The sequence below is a fragment of the Vigna unguiculata genome, chromosome 1 (genome assembly GCF_004118075.2).
Source record: "Vigna unguiculata cultivar IT97K-499-35 chromosome 1, ASM411807v1, whole genome shotgun sequence".
NCBI classification, from domain to species: Eukaryota; Viridiplantae; Streptophyta; class Magnoliopsida; order Fabales; family Fabaceae; genus Vigna; species Vigna unguiculata.
This window is the reverse complement of record NC_040279.1, coordinates 38,601,962-38,621,320: the sequence shown is the minus strand read 5'-3', so window position 1 is coordinate 38,621,320 and position 19,359 is coordinate 38,601,962. Positions and strand designations below refer to the sequence as shown.

General features: G+C 33.9%; 2 protein-coding genes across 3 annotated transcripts; both read left to right on the top strand.

Annotated features, from left to right (window-relative positions):
* Positions 1–2,974: 2,974 nt before the first annotated feature.
* LOC114196216 (probable protein phosphatase 2C 73) lies at positions 2,975–6,209 on the top strand. 2 transcript variants are annotated; one of them, XM_028086791.1, is made up of 6 exons: positions 2,975–2,995; positions 4,490–4,795; positions 4,958–5,269; positions 5,371–5,488; positions 5,578–5,801; positions 5,899–6,209. In XM_028086791.1, the coding sequence occupies exons 2-6, from the start codon at positions 4,553–4,555 to the stop codon at positions 6,073–6,075; spliced, it is 1,074 nt and encodes a 357-aa protein (XP_027942592.1). In that variant the 5' UTR covers positions 2,975–2,995; positions 4,490–4,552; the 3' UTR covers positions 6,076–6,209. The 2 variants fall into 2 exon arrangements, with proteins under 2 accessions (XP_027942592.1, XP_027942583.1); XM_028086782.1 differs by lacking the exon at positions 2,975–2,995 and adding an exon at positions 3,205–3,468.
* A 2,612-nt stretch (positions 6,210–8,821) lies between these two features.
* On the top strand, positions 8,822–18,159 carry LOC114184931 (topless-related protein 3-like). Its single transcript, XM_028072345.1, is given in 27 exon segments — positions 8,822–9,056; positions 9,186–9,318; positions 10,650–10,829; positions 10,926–11,039; positions 11,240–11,398; positions 11,748–11,922; positions 12,019–12,148; positions 12,448–12,563; positions 12,710–12,842; positions 12,926–13,035; positions 13,200–13,269; positions 13,339–13,412; positions 13,484–13,579; positions 13,650–13,742; positions 13,920–14,047; positions 14,140–14,374; positions 14,454–14,621; positions 14,711–14,794; positions 15,146–15,301; positions 15,391–15,501; positions 15,601–15,780; positions 15,869–15,890; positions 15,893–15,996; positions 16,088–16,183; positions 17,028–17,210; positions 17,290–17,465; positions 17,652–18,159. Coding segments are annotated over 26 exon segments (3,390 nt in total). The 5' UTR covers positions 8,822–9,056; positions 9,186–9,238; the 3' UTR covers positions 17,869–18,159.
* Positions 18,160–19,359: the final 1,200 nt, after the last annotated feature.

The following is a 19,359-nucleotide window of genomic DNA, read 5'->3' as shown; positions in this document are numbered from 1 at the left end:
ATGTAATACTTTTGTCTATATATCACTTAAGTGATTTTGTTCCTACACACATAAACAAACCTTTTCACTTAAGTAATCTTTAAACAAACCTTTTCACTTAAGTAATCTTTAGTCCCTGATTGCTCAAGTAAGACTTGTTTTAAAAAAGAGAGAACTAGTTAGAGTGCATTTATTCATCATTAAACAAATTTTTTTTTTTTATCAACAAATATTAATTGTTAATTTTTATTATTATGAGAGTTGAACCAACTATCTCTCCTCCGCTATCCTTTCCAAACCTACAAATGCAAATTATTAAAGGGATGAACCATGTGAAGTCAACATATCACTCCAATCAATTTATCATTGTTTTAATCATCCAATAAAAACCACAATATACATGTCCACAAATGCTATAAATTACCTCTAATTATAACTGTTTAAATTATATCCTAACGTCAATTAGCTTCACTTTAATTTAACCAACAATATCATCGCTCATCTAATAATACAAAATTGAATAAATAAAACTTAATTAACTCTTTACATAAAGGTTAATTACTAGATCTCAACCTGTTAACCAATAAACCAAAAACATTACCAGATCTCAACTAAACTAATATATCTCCTTTATTTAAATATATACATCATTAGTAATTCTTTCTAATCAAAATCTCAAAGGAAAAAAGAGAAAGAGAGATTAAATTAACAATAACAAATTCGTCAGTTACTATAATCAAGAATTTGTCAAGACTATCTTCATCTAACACAACTACCTCCTCAAAAATACATTCTTTTATAAAGATAATATAACTTTTTAGCTTAAAACATGAAAAAAGTAAAAAAATAAAAATAAAAAAACATTTTAGAGAGACGAATTTAACAATTAAAAATAGTACGTAAATTAATAAAAAATAAAAGCATCTTATATGGAAGAATTGGAATTAAGATTTAAAAAAAAAATAGTATTGTTGTGCGAAATAAATTGCTTATGATATTAAGAAAATAGTTATATTCTTTCTCTATATGCAATAGTGGGTACATATAAAGAAATTTATGGGTAGAGGAAAACCTAGAAACATGTTTCCTTGTTCATTCAACGAATATCCCTCCCTGTTTAGATAGCCTCCTAAACCAATTGCACAACATTTTTCTGTTGTCTTTGCAATCATCAACATGACTCAAACTCAATAAAATAATCATTTTATCAGTGATTTAAAATAATTTATTTCATTTTCTACTAATGACATGCTATCCTGTGATTGGCGTTCCCATAGTCATCTCCATGACCCATTTAATTTTTTTTTCCAGTGGGAATAAGAACCACTTTTTATATATTTTATAGATTTTATGTGCAGATTAATTAAAATAATAAGATGATAATGGTAAATTAAGATTTTGGGCGGTCTTGTTGGTCCATCTAAGGAGTCATTCAACCCTAACAAGACGTGTGCTTAGGGACAAAATTTAACTAACACTAATCCATCGCTGACATACTCTTTTTTCTTTATAATACACCTTCAATGCTTTACCTAAAAACTTATATTTCTTTTTAATATCACTGCAAATCGTGAATGCTGAGTCAATCTAAAAACTCTGTAATGTTCAAGTTTTCATGTAAAGGAGGAAGAAAAGTTGATTTCAATTATTATTGAAGATGATAACGGCTGTGACAAGTGTGACTATGATTATCTTATTCTCCAAGTAAAAATTTATCTATATCCTTAAGTTTTTTGTTACGTTCTTATCTTACTTTCGATGGATATAAAATTTTGTCACACTCAATCTTATCGAAAATGAGTATCTATGTATTCATCAATGTATTTAATATTTTATTTAAAAAACTAAAAATCAAAACAAAGAGAAGTATTAAGGATGTACTTTTTTTCCCGAAATATCAAATATAGAAAAATAAATTATAACTGTATCAATATTAAAAGATCAATTGAATAAATGTGTAATTATTATAAAGAAAATAAAAATATTAAATATGTATCTTAAAAGTAAATTAAAAAAAAGAATAAAAAATTTATTATAAATTTTATAATACCTAATAAATTAATTTTCTTTATTAATTTAAATACCGATACTCAGATTTTTTTGTAAACGTTATGACTGAGTTGAAATAATACCTAAAAAATCATTTGCCATCTTGCAATGAAATATAAAAGGTTTTATTCTTAGTCCAACTTCTTTTGTATTATCTTCAAAACAACCTTTCTTTAATTAGAATAAAATATAAGAACTATCCAATATGATTGAATATATATTTAATCACGGTCGCAAACTACTGTTTTTTTTTTCTTCTTTTTTTAAAGTTAGCAGCAATTTTGTCCAGAATTGCGAGGAAACGACCCTTCATTTATATTCATTTACATGATGATCTTATTTTTTTTAAGACTTTTAAGCATTAGACACAATAATTCCCGAATCTGCAGAACAGTATAAGAATATTTCGATAATATGAACGTTAGAAAATGGTCCAGTCTCTTCTAAATAATAAAAAAGATTCCCACTGTTTGGGTGTCCAAATCATATTCTTTCAAACATTGCATAATGCTTATCTTCCTACATGTGGGGAAAAACAAATGACAACTCAATAATCTCTTACATACATGTACCTTGTACAGAAAAAACATCACATGTGTCATACATGGGACTTTATTTATGTTATACATATATTTATATATAATAAAATCAAGTATTTGTTGGGGGATAAAAAAATCAGTTTTATAATATATAAAGAAAATATCTATTGAAATAGTCCTATAATGTATATTTAGGGTAAATAATATAAATTGATAACTTCTACCCTAACCCTGTATATAATAACTATGAGGAAGAGTAGAAGTGTAGAACATACCACTTATGGTAAAAAAAATAGAGAAGAGGCTTCATAACACTTTGGAGCCAAGAAACTTGACAATGACTAGCTGCGGCTGCCAGAAGTGACGGATTACTGTGCAAGATTTCTTCTCTGAATTAAACACGTTAATTAACAAGAGCTACATCAAAGGTACAATTTTTTTTTTATTTTTTCCTTATGTCGCTAATAATTTTCTCATCACCCACTTTTAATATTTTCTTTCTTCCGAACATTTAACTTATACACTATATGTGGAATGATCTTCCGGGTTGTTAGTTTTAATGTATATATAATATATATATATATATATATATATATTATAATGTAGAAAGAGAATAATAGCCATAAATACAAATTTATGTGCAGTTGGATTGTATGGTTTGTTTGTAAAAATGTGTTTGTTTTGGTGTGTGATTGTGGCGTAGATAAAAAAGGAAGAGAAGAAGGAACTAGAACCAAACAAAACAAAGGTCCATTATGGATTCTGATCTCTCTTCACCTTTGCTTTCTTCAACACCCACCTTGCCCCGTCGGAATTCCTTCCTGTTCCGGCCACAACATCTCCTTCTCCGGTTACTCCCTCAGATTCACCCTCTCTAGTTCCCTCAACAACAAACTCCAAGGTCCTCCTCATCTTCTCATTTTCTTCTTTCTTTCCCACTTTCTTCTTTCAAAACTAAAAACAACCAAATGGGAGTTTTTAAGTTCAGCCACAACACAACCTTAACAAACTACTCTCTGTTTCTTTAACATGTTTTTGTCTCTGTCCTTACTTTGATGAATTTCAGTGGAGGTGGGGACAGAGTCAGTCAGTCCTCAACGTGTTTTTGCTTCTTTCATTTTTGTTTTGCTGAATTAAAGTCGATTCTGGGCCTCTCTTAAATGGTGTTTGAACATGTTCCGGTATATACGGGTTCTGACCTGTGACTTATCATGCGTCTTTGGAAATTTGTTTTTGTCAGGTGTTAGAATTTTATTGCTCTAACTTTGATTAATCTTCGGAATCTCTTTTTAAATATGCTTCTGATGTCAACAGAGCAGTATGCTTTTTTACATGACGCTGAATCCAACGAGAAAGCAAGCCAGAAAGAAACCAATTTTTACTTTTACTTTATGTCCCAGTTCGCTTACCAATACACAATTCGATTTTGATCTATGCTTTTCTACATCATTAATAAACCAATGTGTGGGAATATAATGGGAGCTGTATCTATGATTTTTATCTCTGTTAATATTTACTTTGATGTGTGAGTGGATCTTAATTTTCATGCCTCTGCAAGGCGGTGAAATAATTCCAGATTCAGCCCTGGAATTCAACGTGAGAATGAATATTTTTTACTTCTGCATAATCCGTAGTTTAAGGTTTTAAATCTGTGATAAATATTAAATTCTTAGATTCTAAGCTTTCTGAGTCAGAAATTGTCCTTATGTTCAGTCACGGCATCCCCCAACTTGTTGCACGTTTCATTTTTATTTGAGAACGAAGTATGTAGGAAAAGGCAAAGATATCAATAAAAAATTTAAAACGGTTCCTTCCAATGGGCTGTTGTAGAATTTCTCACCTGCTCCTCATTTTCTTTGTTCCCTATACATACGTGTATTTGTATATATACGTTTAGTTAGCACTATCTGGTTTCAATGCAGATTCGACGCCATACACAGGAAAATCACAAAAGGTGTCGTGTGGGGAATCACGTTGCAGAGTTGATGGGGCATTTTTCCTCGATGTTCAATGGGTTGGCGCGGTCGTTTTCAATGAAGAAAGGAAGAAAGAATGAGAAATGCGGAGGGAGGGAAGCTGCCGAAGCAATGGCGAAGGAGGCTAAGAAGAATGAGATGATGCTGTGTAGCTCTGGCATAGTTCATGTCGATGGTTCAAACAACTTTGCCTCCGTATTCTCCAGAAGAGGTCAGAAAGGAGTGAACCAAGATTGCTGCATAGTGTGGGAGGTATACAGATATTACTACTGAAATATCTTCATCTTTTTTGTCATATAGTTGTGGGAGGACTTCAACGGAATTCAACTCATGCTTACTCAGTTTCAGTGAGTGGTTAATTTGTTCACGTCATTGTGGTCCCTTTGTTTTTTATGAATCTGGTGTTGTTTATAGGAATTTGGGTGCCAAGAGGACATGATCTTCTGTGGGATTTTTGATGGGCATGGACCATGGGGTCACTTTGTGGCCAAAAGAGTAAGAGAGTCAATGCCATCGTCTTTGCTATGCAACTGGCAGGAGACGCTAGCCCAAACTTCAGTTGATCCTGGTGTTGATGTAGACGAAGGAAAAAGACAACTTTACCGATTCAACGTATGGAAGCACTCTTACTTGAAGACATGTGCGGCCATTGATCAAGAACTGAAGCAGCACCGCAAGATAGACTCGTTTTACAGCGGAACAACTGCCCTATCAATTGTTAGACAGGTAAAAAACAAGGACAGAACATAGTGGTTCCTTAAATGTTCTCTATGTTGTTTTTCTTCTACAAAATGAAAGAGTTTCCTTAACTGTTCCACGATGGGCAGGGTGAACTCATTGTGATAGCAAATGTTGGAGATTCTCGTGCTGTGTTGGCTACAAAATCAGATGAAGGAAGTTTGGTGGCGGTTCAACTAACAGTTGATTTCAAGCCCAATTTACCCCGTTAGTATATTGTTCGGTGTGTTTTTGTAATTGTGTCTTCATTATTTTGGCTTCTGATTATTGTGGTGATGCATAAACTTTAACTGCAGAAGAAGAAGAGAGAATAACTCAGTGCCAGGGGCGTGTGTTCTGCCTAGAGGACGAGCCAGGGGTGCATAGGGTGTGGTTGCCGGATGCAGAGTCTCCAGGGCTAGCCATGTCTAGGGCCTTTGGTGACTACTGCATTAAAGGGCATGGCCTAATTTCTGTGCCTGAGGTAACACACAGAAGCATAAGTAGCAGAGACCAGTTTGTTGTGCTAGCCACTGATGGGGTAGGAAATGTTGTCCTTGAAACTGGTTTTGTGTTACATGCATGATTGGAGTTAATAGTTAGCAATGTTAACACGTTGTGTTGGTTTCGTGATGCAGGTTTGGGATGTAATATCTAACAAAGAAGCAGTGGAAATTGTATCTTCAACAGCAGATAAAGCTAAGGCTGCTAAAAGGTTGGTAGAGTGTGCGGAACATGCATGGAAACGCAAGAGACGGGGCATTGCCGTGGATGATATTTCAGCCATTTGTCTTTTCTTTCACTCTTCCCTTTGATCAAAGCAAGTTACGCAGGTTGCCACTTTGAAATAGATTATGCTGTAAAATTTCATAGTTGAAGGATGTTCAGTTGATGCACCATTGCTTTAATTAACATAAATTGATTAAAAGTTCATGCTGATTTTGTTCGAGATGAATCCTTGAGATGCTAAATACTGGCGCGAACTGAATCCATTACTGTCTCTTTATTTTGAAATTAGATTAATTTAAACTGTTAAAACTAGTTAAAAATGTGTTTAAATTAATTTAACCACGCCACGAGCTAGTTTCTACTTGTTGTGTGTCGAGAGGGATGCATCCAAATCTAGCAACTTTGGCGTCTTCCAAGTTTAAATTGACAAATGGTCATTAACAATAAAAATTAGATATTTAGAGAACACAACGGTTGAGAAAATAGAAATAAAGGGTCTCTCTCCCTTATTATGGAATTAACAGAGACCCAAACTTCTGAGATTTCAAAATTCAAACTCTTGCAGACTTTTGTCGGCAGAACGTAATGCATGAAGTGCGCTTCTGATTTTTGAAAAGTTAGATTTTTTACTGAGTTCAATCACCTCAAATCAAACGGTGAAATTTTTTCAGATGGGTAAGTAAATGGGATCCACAACTTACTTCTTGGCTCTTGAGGACAGTATGGGGAATAATTTTCCAAATTGTATTCGTTTTCTTATGGTTACTAGATATAAATTCTTGAACAATCACATCTAAAATTTTGTCTGGTTGAATAATTAATCTAAATGCGTATTGGAAAAAATTGACACGTGGCGAGTTGATAGGCACGTTGTGTGGATATTTGAAAAAATATATATGAATATTTGGCATGATTGGTGGAATGGGAATGGGAAAAAGACATGAAAATGTGTTGTTAGTAGATTGTAGGGGTATGAAGAGTACAAATTATGTTGTTGTTTTGGTAGTTGTTAGTATTTGTTCTAGACACAACGCAATAATGAATGTATAAAGAGATTAAAGGGTGAGTTTGGTTAGATGTTGATTTTTTGATGTTGATGTTGGTGCGTGTTGGAATTAACCCAGCTTTGAATGGACCACAAACACCTCCCATCAATTCAAAAACTACGATGTCAAATTATTTTATTCCAATTAATCAATTTCTTTATTTCAAAATTATTCTTTTTTTTTTCTTTGAAAATACTTATCCAAATATTCTATCATAAGTTAAATAGTTTATGTTATGCTCTTTGTCAAATTGTTAAATTCTTTAAACAAGACGCTAAAATTTATGTACGTAGCTATTTGAAAATAAGTTCTAACATAGACAATCAATTACTTTAGTAGAAAATAAACCATTAACTATTTTTAAATTATTTCTTTTTATAAACAGTTGTCAAAGAAATAAATTCATTTAACTCTTGAATTTTTATCATTTTAGTTAAATATTTGTTACATGAGTATGTTTTCTAATGTATATTTTTTATTTTTACTTAGGATTTTTTTAGTTAAAAGGATAAGTAAGAGGAATATATACTTAAATTACGAGATCAGTGGTGTAATATTTACTACGTGTTGTTTTCAACGTAATAAGTTTTTAGAATAAAATTCTCAAAAATAAATTTTATGAAAATTATTAAATATTTAATTATGATTCAGCATTTCAGTATTCATATATTTATAATTAATTTTCACTGTTGACTACTACAATAAATAATAGTAATTTTATGGTCAATCAACGTGTAAAAGCTATGTGATTTAAATGAGACGAAACACATAAGTATAATCATTAAGTCTAACCTATTTTGATATCTACAATTTTTTTTATACGTGATTAAAGTAGTTTTTAATATAAACTAAATAAATAATTGAAGACATTAAAACTTTATCTTAATCGTTAACCAAATAAAGATAATAGTGTTAATTTTTTTCTTATTTCTTATCTTTCCTCTGATATGACATTAAACTATGTTTAAATTAATCTCAATAGTGTATCAACTTAGAAAAAAAAAACGAGATTGTTCACAAATGTTCGAATAGGAAAAAGAAAGGAAATAAATAATTTATTTCCTTATTAAGATAAAGAAGAGTGAAGAATACTAATTTAGAAACAATAAATTAATTTTAACTTTTTTATTTAAGTGGTTGAAGTTTTCTGAGTTGACTCTTCTTTCCAAGACCAAAACTTCGTAATAAATTGTGAATTGATTATAGTGTGTTAAAGAAATAGTCGTTGACATACATTTAAGATATGCAAGAGATTTATTATTTACATCAATATTTAATATTTCTGCAAAAAATATAAAAAAAATGTATTAAAAATGAAGTTAAAAGGTAAATAGTATTTAGATTTCTGAAATGGGCTTGACTGGTAATATGGGTTTAATTGGTTACTTAATGGGTAGCATACCAGGAAGAGACAGTGGGTCACAGCCAAGTCAGAGAGACAAAAATGAAAAACAGAAGCATAAAAAATTAAAAAAGAAAATATAGTAAGAAAACAACAACCTAGTGGTCCCAGAATGAATGCTGTGCAGGAAGATGAAACTGCAAGTTATCACGATAAAATGAGAGAAGGAGATATTGAAAAAGAGTTAATATTAAATCCCATTATTTATTATAGCTTGAAAGGGAAAGCGACAGTACAGAAAAGATGGGACCGACTGGACGTGTGTTCAGAATATTCACTTCATTTGAATTGCAGTTTCGAATCCGAGACACTCTCTCTCGTTGGCTTATCACTCAACAAATGACAGCTTATCTAGTTATAAGTAATCGTACTTATAAGATAAGAAGAGGTACTTATGTCTGATGGGTCAGTAGAAAAAGATAGACTCCTCTGTACAACACATCGAAGATAGCGAGACCCAGACTCTCTCCATTCTCTCTCCTCCTCCTCCTCTTCTTATCTGCAGCTTTTCAAACCCTAGAATTTCTCGAACTTGGAGCTTCTGTAATCTTTAACAACCCCTGAATCCTTGGGAAATTTTAGGTTGTGGAGCGTCCCCGGGTTCAGTTTTGACGTGGAGGTTGCATGCTTCATCCCTGATTCGTCTCTGTTTGTAGGGAATTAATTTATGTAGTTTTCTGTAGTCTTGATTTCTTGTTTCTTGTTTGTTGTTTCCTGTTTTTTTCTTTGGCGTGTTGTGTGTTCGAAGATCGGGGTTCGAAGATCAAGATTATAGGTGCCTTTTATAATTGAGAAACAGCGATGACTTCTTTGAGCCGAGAATTGGTGTTTCTGATACTCCAATTTTTGGAGGAGGAGAAGTTCAAGGAGTCGGTGCACAGGTAAGCGAGTATACTTTGAAATTTTCTTTTATTCTTTTTAGCTGATGTTTTGTCTTTGTTCTCCTTATCTATTCTTCCTCTGTTTCTGTTCAACTTTTATCCTGTGAAATGAAACTAGGCAGCAATAGTGCAACAAAACGGAGTAAAATTTTGAATTGTTAAAACTTTACTGTTATTCTTGTTAATAATGGGTAGAGTTCTTGTTGATATTTCAAGTGTCATTAGAAATTGGTGGTTTGTCTAAGGAAAAATTATTGTATGGCATGAGATCAACACATGTTTATGGGTTTGGCCATTTTCCATATAATTTGGCTGTATTTCGTGGAAATTGGCCTAAACCTTATATGTGGTGGTCTTGGTCCATTCTCCATATAACTTCTTCAGTGAATCCTAGTTTTGCTAAATTAAAATGCATACATGTTTAAAAAATAACAGCTTTTGCTCGCATGTCGCTTTTTAATTTGGGAACGTGCGGATACATCCAAAATTCCACATGAATTATTTGCTGGTGGAAATGTTTCAGCCGAGGATTTAAATTGCTGTCCCTGTTTTATCGCAATCCTTGATTTTTGTGAAAAATTGTGGACAAATGCAGCCAATGCCGCCGATGAGATCCCTAAAATGTTGACATTGGAGCTGCAATTTCTGTTTGCGAACCTTGTTTTAAAACCTTGCTTTCAGCTTAAGCTATGATGTTTTAGATGGTGAATTGTATTCAAAATGAGCTAAAAATAATAGTTAAGTGAGAGGAAGAATGTTTTCAAATTTATGTCTTAAAGCTGACGGATATCCTTGTAATATAATCGAAGAAGCCTAATTTGGATGTGGGTAAATGAATTATAGAGCCAGGTGGCAGTGAATTATCTGGTTGACATTTGTTTTGTAAAAATACTATTGACAACTACGGAGTTCTATGTCGAGAGTCAATCACGACTTGTCACTGCCATTGTTGCCACAGTTTTAAAGTTTTCTGTATTCACGATTTTTAAGGTTTTGGAAGTATTTATAACCACGGTTCCACGGTTGCAACTACCGTTACCTTCAAATTGGGAAGAACAAAATATATTGCACTTTCTTTTCTGGCAGTTGCTATAGATGGTTTTCTGAAGTTGAAAAGCAATGAATTACTTGAATATAAAAGCTGAACTTGCAAATATTACGAGGTTTCTTTTTTGTGTAGAAAGGCTGAGATGCATAATCACTTAAATTGGAATTTAGATGATAATAAAATTAATCGGAAACTCTTTATCTTCCTTCGCTAAACGTATCCTCCTATTTTTTACATTACCATTGCTAGTTATTTCTTTCTTGAATGTTTCTTTTTGGTCCAGGCTTGAGAAAGAATCTGGGTTTTTCTTCAATATGAAGTACTTTGAGGAAAAAGTACATGCTGGTGAATGGGAAGAAGTTGAGAAGTACTTAACAGGGTTTACTAAAGTTGATGATAATAGATACTCAATGAAAATATTCTTTGAAATCAGGAAGCAGAAATATCTGGAAGCACTTGATAGGTATCTATTAATTGGAATTGCTTGGGGATTTTTTGATGATGTTTGTGCTTATGATGGTGGTACTTCACATGTTTTTCTTTGGTGCTGCTAAATTAGGCAAGACAAGGCAAAGGCTGTTGAGATATTAGTGGGTGATTTAAAAATTTTCTCCACGTTCAATGAGGAACTATACAAAGAAATCACCCAGCTTTTAACTCTAAGTAATTTCAGGTATTATATAGTCTAATATAATACAATGCTGTTGAAAGTGATTTCAGTCAAATGTCAATATTCTCCAATCTTGATTAACATAGAGTTTGTGAAGAACTAAGTTTACCAAATTGTGTCATGTTGCCTTTTATGACCGGTAGACCTACAAGATTAATTAACTTCTAAGATTATTTAGTTTTCTCTTTGCATTAAAATTTCAGGGAGAATGAGCAGCTGTCTAAGTATGGTGACACCAAAACTGCTCGAGGGATTATGTTGATAGAGCTAAAAAAGCTGATTGAGGCAAATCCTCTCTTCCGTGACAAACTTATCTTCCCTACCCTTCGGTCATCAAGATTGCGGACGTTGATCAATCAAAGGTGTAAATGCTATAGTTGTCGATTTATTCGTTCTGTCATATGCTAAAGTAGATGTGAGTTTATAATTTCAACTGATTCTATTTCTCTCTCTCCTGACTAAACTTACGGTTTTTCTTAATTCACTTTTTCATAGTTAAGTGGTTTCTTTTCTACTTGGCAAATGCAAAGCAAACTGTGTGGCTTTTTGCCTTCTATAATGTACAAACATTATATCTGATAGACTTTTGCATATGGTACTAGTTGATTATATGTTGTTTATTATTGATTATTGATTACATATATTTGTTTTTTAACTTGTTATTTCTAGCCTTTTCTTTTATTAAGCCATTTGTGTCCCTAATCAATGCAGTTTAAACTGGCAGCACCAGCTTTGCAAAAATCCTAGACCAAACCCAGATATAAAGACTTTATTCACCGACCACACATGTACACCTCCTAACGGTCCTCTAGCCCCTACTCCTGTCAATCTTCCAATTGCTGCCGTTGCAAAGCCTGCAGCTTATACTCCAATTGGAGCTCATGGTGTATGATATCTTTCATTTCATAAATTTCTTATACTTTTAATTAATTACAATCTAACTTATCATATTTTTTAATGAATCAATATTTTGTTTATATAGCCCTTTCCCCCTGCCGCAGCAACTGCTAATGCTAATGCTTTGGCTGGTTGGATGGCCAATGCCTCAGCTTCATCATCTGTCCAAGCAGCTGTTGTCACAGCATCAACCATGCCTGTCCCACAGAATCAAGGTTAAAATATCATTCTCTTCTCCCACAACATTTTAAAAGATCTGTGGTTACCTTATTTTTGTCTATACATATCACAATAAGTTTTATTAAAATTTACGTGTTACACGCAATAGACTTTTTCACTTGTTTACCTTCATTTGGAAATAATTATTGTTATTGGTGGACAGGCAGCTGAAATGTTATTTAACTGGATATGCCATCAGGATATTATCTCTCAAATTTTACTTAGAATTTTACATATTTAGTATTCCGGTGCAAGATGGTTTCATGACTTTAATGCTCTGCCCTTTTGTAAACAGTGTCTATCTTGAAGCATCCAAGAACACCTCCAATAGCTCCTGGCATGGTTGATTATCAGAATGCTGATCATGAGCAGCTAATGAAAAGACTCCGGCCTGCTCCTTCTCTAGAAGAGGTAATTTTGATAATTTTTCTGTTTAATTTTAATATGATTTGGGTATTCTTGAAGCCAATGGTTTTTCTGCTTCAAAGCTGTATAGGAGTCCTGATATCATACTATTTGGTGATTTTTGTTACTATGATTCATGTCTATTCTTTTAGGTTTCCTATCCTGCCTCTCGACAAGCCTCTTGGTCGCCGGATGATCTACCAAGAACAGTGGCAATGACATTGCACCAAGGATACTCTGTGACAAGCATGGACTTTCATCCTTCACATCAAACCTTACTTCTTGGTAATTTCTATCTTTATTGCATTCTGTGTAATATCTTGCTCAGCATACTGACAAAAACATAATTACATATTTCTGTTGACCAGTTGGTTCTACTAATGGGGAAATTACACTTTGGGAACTTGGGTTGCGAGACAGGTCGGTCACAAAGCCATTCAAGATACGGGATATCTCAGCGTGCTCATTACCATTTCAGGTTTTTAATTTCATTTTTCAACGAGTCTTTATACTATTCAATATTTTCTTTTCTACAGTACCTATGGTTATATGGTCTAACCAGACAATAAGTATATTGTTATGGTGGTCATTGGTACTTGATAATTCATATCCTTTGGAATTTTATAGTTTTAATTTTCTCAGGCAGCTATGGCCAAAGATGCTTCTATTTCTGTCAGTCGTGTCACATGGAGCCTGGATGGAAATTTTGTGGGTATGTGAAGTCCTTAAAACCATTTTAAAACTGTCACAACATAATTTCTTACTGGTTTCTTTACTGTAGGTGTTGCATTTACTAAACATTTGATTCACTTGTATTCCTACATTCTATCAAATGAGCTGGTTCAGCGTATGGAGGTGAGATTATTCTTTTAAGAAGTAACCAAAGTTGTGTTTGCAATTTGTTTTATATTTCCTTGACAATGCAGGTTGATGCCCATATTGGTAGTGTTAATGACTTGGCATTTTCTCATCCAAATAAGCAACTCTGTATTGTGACTTGTGGGGATGATAAGTTGATAAAGGTGCCTAAATCTACTCGCAATTTTGGTTATGCATAAATGTTATATTGTCTAAAGAAGAGACTCTTAATAGGTGTGGGATTTGACTGGACGGATACTATTTAACTTTGAGGGTCATGAGGCGCCTATATATTCTATCTGCCCTCATCACAAGGAGAACATTCAGGTAGAAGGATTATATGATATTTTCTCCATCAGTCTATTCTTTGGATTTTGTAGGAGTTATAATTTGGTTCTAGTAGAGCCCGAGAGTGCTCCTTGTATTTAAATGAGTTATGTGTACATATTGTCCATGATTGAATTATTCTGGAAAACACATTTGATGTTTAGTGTAACTCTGCAGTTTGTATTTTCAACTGCCATTGATGGCAAAATAAAAGCCTGGTTGTATGATAATGCGGGCTCTAGGGTTGACTATGATGCCCCAGGCCATTGGTGTACCACATTGCTCTATAGTGCTGATGGAAGTAGGTAAGAAGGTTTTAGTTTTGGATTAAGTGAGATTTATTATTAAATGGAACTGTATTAATATGTTGCGTAATTATCTTCCTTCATTTCTATAGACTGTTTTCCTGTGGAACTAGTAAAGACGGAGAGTCATTTCTTGTTGAATGGAATGAAAGTGAAGGAGCTATTAAGAGAACATACAATGGGTTCAGAAAGAAATCTGCTGGTGTTGTGCAGTTTGACACAACCCAAAATCGCTTCTTGGCTGCTGGTGAAGATGGCCAAATCAAATTTTGGGAGATGGACAGTGTTAATCTTCTAACAAGCACTGATGCAGAGGGTGGATTACAGGTGGGTTTACCTGTGTTGTTTTTTATATAGCTAACACTTTATAAAGACACACCATATATAATTGTATGAATCTAGTCAGGCCCTTCCACTCTTGAGATTCAACAAGGAAGGAAGTCTTCTTGCTGTCACCACTGCAGACAATGGATTCAAAATTCTTGCTAATGTAAGTGGTCTTAGATCCTTGAGAACAGTACAAACTCCAGGATTTGAAGCATTGAGGTCACCCATTGACTCTGCTGCAATCAAGGTTGTGATATATTTCTTCACCTTTTCTTTGATTTTGATATTTAGATCGAAATACATATTAATACTGCCCATTTGGTTTGTTATATCTAGGCATCTGGCTCTTCTGCTGTTAATGTTAGTCCTGTCAACTGTAAAGTAGAAAGGAGCTCACCTGTCAGGCCTTCTCCAATTCTTGTATGAATCTCCCTGTGAACTACCCTATTCGTGATTATAATATACTAGTCATAGCTTAACAATTAGAAGTATTATGACTACTGTTTCATTTCTTTTAATATTTACGGAAGAATATTGGATCAGCTTGATGTTTTTCTTCTTCCAGTATGCTTAACTCCACTGTGCCATGCCCCTGCATACCGTGGAGAACTGGCCATCTTTTCGATATTTATATTATTTGATGTCTGAATTTCTTTGTTAAATTATATTCCATTGATTATATTTTCTGGAGTTACTTTATTGGTCTTGAATTATGTACTGTGTCATAATACCTCTCACAAAACATGATTGGTTTTGCCATTTTCAATGAAGAATGGAGGAGTCGATCCCACAGGTCGAAATGCAGAGAAACCTATAACTGTGGAAGAGGGAATAGATAGAGCTAAGCCATGGCAGCTGTCTGAAATTGTTGATCCTGTTCAATGTCAATCAGTTACCATGCCTGACAGTACAGATGCTTCCAGCAAGGTTTGTTGGTTGTAACAGAGTGTGATTGCCATTTTGTATTGACAACTTTGTTACTGTGAACGTTCTTAACTCTTAAGAGTCATACATAGGTTGTTAGACTTTTGTATACGAACTCTGGTGCTGGTCTATTGGCACTTGGTTCAAATGGTGTTCAGAGGCTGTGGAAGTGGGCTCGTAGTGAACAAAATCCCAATGGGAAGGTAATGATAATCTCTCTCTAGTCCTTACTTTTATGTATGCTCGTGATTACTTCCCACCTTCCAATAGATAACAGAATTCTCAAGCTTGTATGGTTTTAGGCTACTGCCAGCGTTGTTCCACAGCATTGGCAACCCCAAAGTGGTCTTCTTATGACTAATGATGTCTCGGGTGTCAACCTTGATGAAGCTGTTCCTTGCATTGCACTCTCAAAGAATGACTCATATGTTTTGTCTGCCTGTGGTGGAAAGGTTTCATTATTTAACATGATGACATTTAAGGTACATATCCTTGGATACAATACAACCACAACATTTCATTCAGCTGCTCAGCTTACTGTTTACTTATGTAATTTTTTTTTCTTTGTAGGTAATGACAACATTCATGCCACCACCCCTGCCTCTACCTTTCTGGCTTTCCACCCTCAAGATAATAACATCATAGCCATTGGGATGGAGGATTCAACAATTTACATTTATAATGTTAGAGTGGATGAGGTGATTACTATCTTTAACAGTTTTCTTCTTTTTAAGCATTACGCTATTATTTTTTAAATTATCTAATTTTCTCTTGGAGGGTATCTTGTAGGTGAAATCCAAATTGAAGGGTCACCAAAAGCGAATTACTGGTTTTGCCTTTTCAACCTGCCTTAACATCCTGGTTTCATCTGGTGCTGATGCTCAAGTATGTCGTTTAACTGTTTTCTGTCCATTTTAGATATAGTGATTTGGAAAGCCTCTATGCATAATGATTTGTTTTGGGGACATCCCTTAGTTACCCATTTTTTGGTGGTTGTAATTATTCAATGTTATCTTAGATTTATCTTCTAGTGTAAAAGATAACAGGATAACCTTTATTGAAGATTCCACATTGACTAAATATATACTTAAATTATAACATATGAGTGATTGCAAATCTCACCTTACAAAATGATTTTATAATATTAAGTTTAAAGTTTCTTTTCTAAGATGATATTAGAGTCGCTCTTAACGAGGGTTGTTAGGCTATTGTACTACTTACTACTAAACTATTATTGAACCAATATAAATTTTTGTTCCCATAGTTAGAATGTTGACTAAAGATATGATCAAATTATAGTATATAAGAGAGTGCAAATGGTTGGATCGAACGCTTACCAATTGTTGGGTCGAGCGTTTAGCACTAGGCCAAAAGGTGGTCTAGTGGGAAGCATTCAATCCAACAATTGGTATCAGGTCACAAGTTCAATTTCCAGTGGGATTCCTAGTGGACAATTGTTGTCAATGACATCAATTGTTGTTGGTGACATCAATTGTCCCGTAACGGATACCAAGTGACTCGAGTCACAATTGCTCGATCTAATACAAAGTCACCTTACAAGATGATTTTTTAGAAATGTTTTACATTTTCCGGACTAAAAAAAATTAAATCTCAATTAACTTCATTTAATTATTTTACAAGGAAGGTGCCAATACATAATTTTCTGTACTGTATCAATTTTTTTTTTTGGCTTGTGTCGGTTTACCTTACTGAAATAATTTCCGTACAGCTCTGTGTATGGAACATTGATACATGGGAGAAAAGAACATGGATTGCACTACAACTGCCCGCAGGAAAGGCTCCTGTAGGTGATACTCGTGTGCAGTTCCATTTAGACCAAATTCGGTTGCTGGTAGCCCACAAGTCTCAGTTGGCAATATATGACGCCTCTAAGATGGATCGGATTCGGCAGGTAAAAATAATTTTTCTATCTGGGACTGATATTGCTTCTTGTTGCTGTCAAAACTTGACATTGAAATAACTTGCTGCAGTGGGTTCCTCAAGATGTTCTGGCTGCTCCCATATCATATGCTGCTTATTCCTGCAATAGTCAGTTAATATATGCTACATTTTGCGATGGAAACACTGGGGTTTTTGATGCCGACAGCTTGAGACTGAGATGTCGTATAGCACTATCCACATACTTTTCACCCGCGGCTTTAAGTGTGTAAGTTTCTTCCCAGTACATGAAACCCAATGAATTTTATATGACTCTTTACTGTTTGTTTTAAAACACTGAAATTTATTCAAGGATGTATTGTGAAGTCTTATTTTCATTTCGTGATCTCGTGATTTGCAAAATCCTTGCATTAAAAGTGAATTTGGGAATGATATTTTGTAATTCTTATTGCAGGAACCAATCTGTGTATCCTGTTGTTGTTGCGGCTCATCCAGCAGAACCCAATCAATTTGCCGTTGGATTGACAGATGGGTCCGTGAAAGTGATAGAGCCCAGTGAATCAGAAGGTAAATGGGGAAGCAGTCCACCTATAGATAATGGAATAGTGAACGGTAGGACGGCATCATCATCTACAACAAGCAACCACACACCGGATCAGGCACAAAGATAAGAACATTCATTGTACCATACCAGCATATTCTTTCCATCTGTAATTTGATCACCTTAGATTTTTAGATTTTTATCCCCCATTTCTTCCTAATCAAGGTCTTCTCAGGGTCGATTTGGACAAAAAAATGGCAGATATATAGCAGCAGGCTCATGTCTTGTATACCTAAATTGATTCTAGTCAACTGGATTACATTATTTATACTGAATGTGAATCCTGCCCATTCTCCTCACATTTGTATGATATCTGTTAGTCATATAGATCGATTATGACATAATCTGACTTGACTTTTCAGACAGTTGTTATATGTGAGCGTGTGTGGTGAAATGATCCATCTGTCTTTATTTTCTTCTCTTAATCTTCTTCCTTCTCCACCAATGCACCCCTCCTATCCTTCTCCTTTCTCCATTGGCGACTTAGCATCTTTCGGCCCTGCCTCAGCCTTCCCACACCTCTTCTTTCTACCTACACATGACAGAAATTCAACTCCAACAAAACAATATTGAATTGCAGAAACACATTATTGTCTTATACTCGGCGAGTAATGTTTATTGGACAAGCTTCTTTTACCGATGAATCCCAACACTCATGACTCTAAAGCCATTTAGTACCTGTTTCGCACATTGTTGTAGGCCAATTTTTAAAAGCGTTTTGGCTCTGATACTCCTTACCATTCTACCACAACTTCAGGAATGAATGACATTCTTGCTGATCGTTTGAGTTATGGGTTTGGCAAGCATCAAGGCCGCATCTGACGTAGTGGGCCGAATATTCTGCCCATGGGCCTGTTCTTGAACATCCCGATGGGATAAAATTATGATCTAGATTAATCATAACCAACTAACCATATAGTAAAAGTGTGAGTGTAATTTTTGCGTGTGTCAAATTTGGTTTAATTTAATTGCAATAAAAATATAATAAATAAACAATATATATATATATATATATATATATATATATATATATATATATATATATATATTTTAAAAGTATTCTACCAATTATCTATTACATTTATTAATATAAAAGTATCGTAGTCAAAATTCACATGATATTAGTAAAAGAAATGAAACAACCTAAGATCACCTATGGTTGTAAGTACTTAAAGAAAATAAAATGCAATAATTTTTTTTATACATTTATTATATATTTGAATAAAGTTTGTAATCATTGATCTTCATATTTTTTTTGCTGTGGTGAGAATTTAAGTTCGAGTATGTAAGGGAAGGAATGCAAGTTTGATGAAGAGTTTTATGAGCAAGAGGAGTATTGTTCTTCTAAGATACCTAAAGCACATTGTTGGCTAGGGAATTCTGCTCAAAGCCACCTCTGACAATAATATTTATGCTTATGTTGATGCGTAATTAAGGATCAATAGTAGACATTCCACTACAAGCTTTTGAATTTTCTTGAAAAATTCTTTAATCTCCTAGAAAGCTAAGAGACAAAAGATGGACATAGACAATATTTTCCTTCCATCGGAAAGTTATTAAT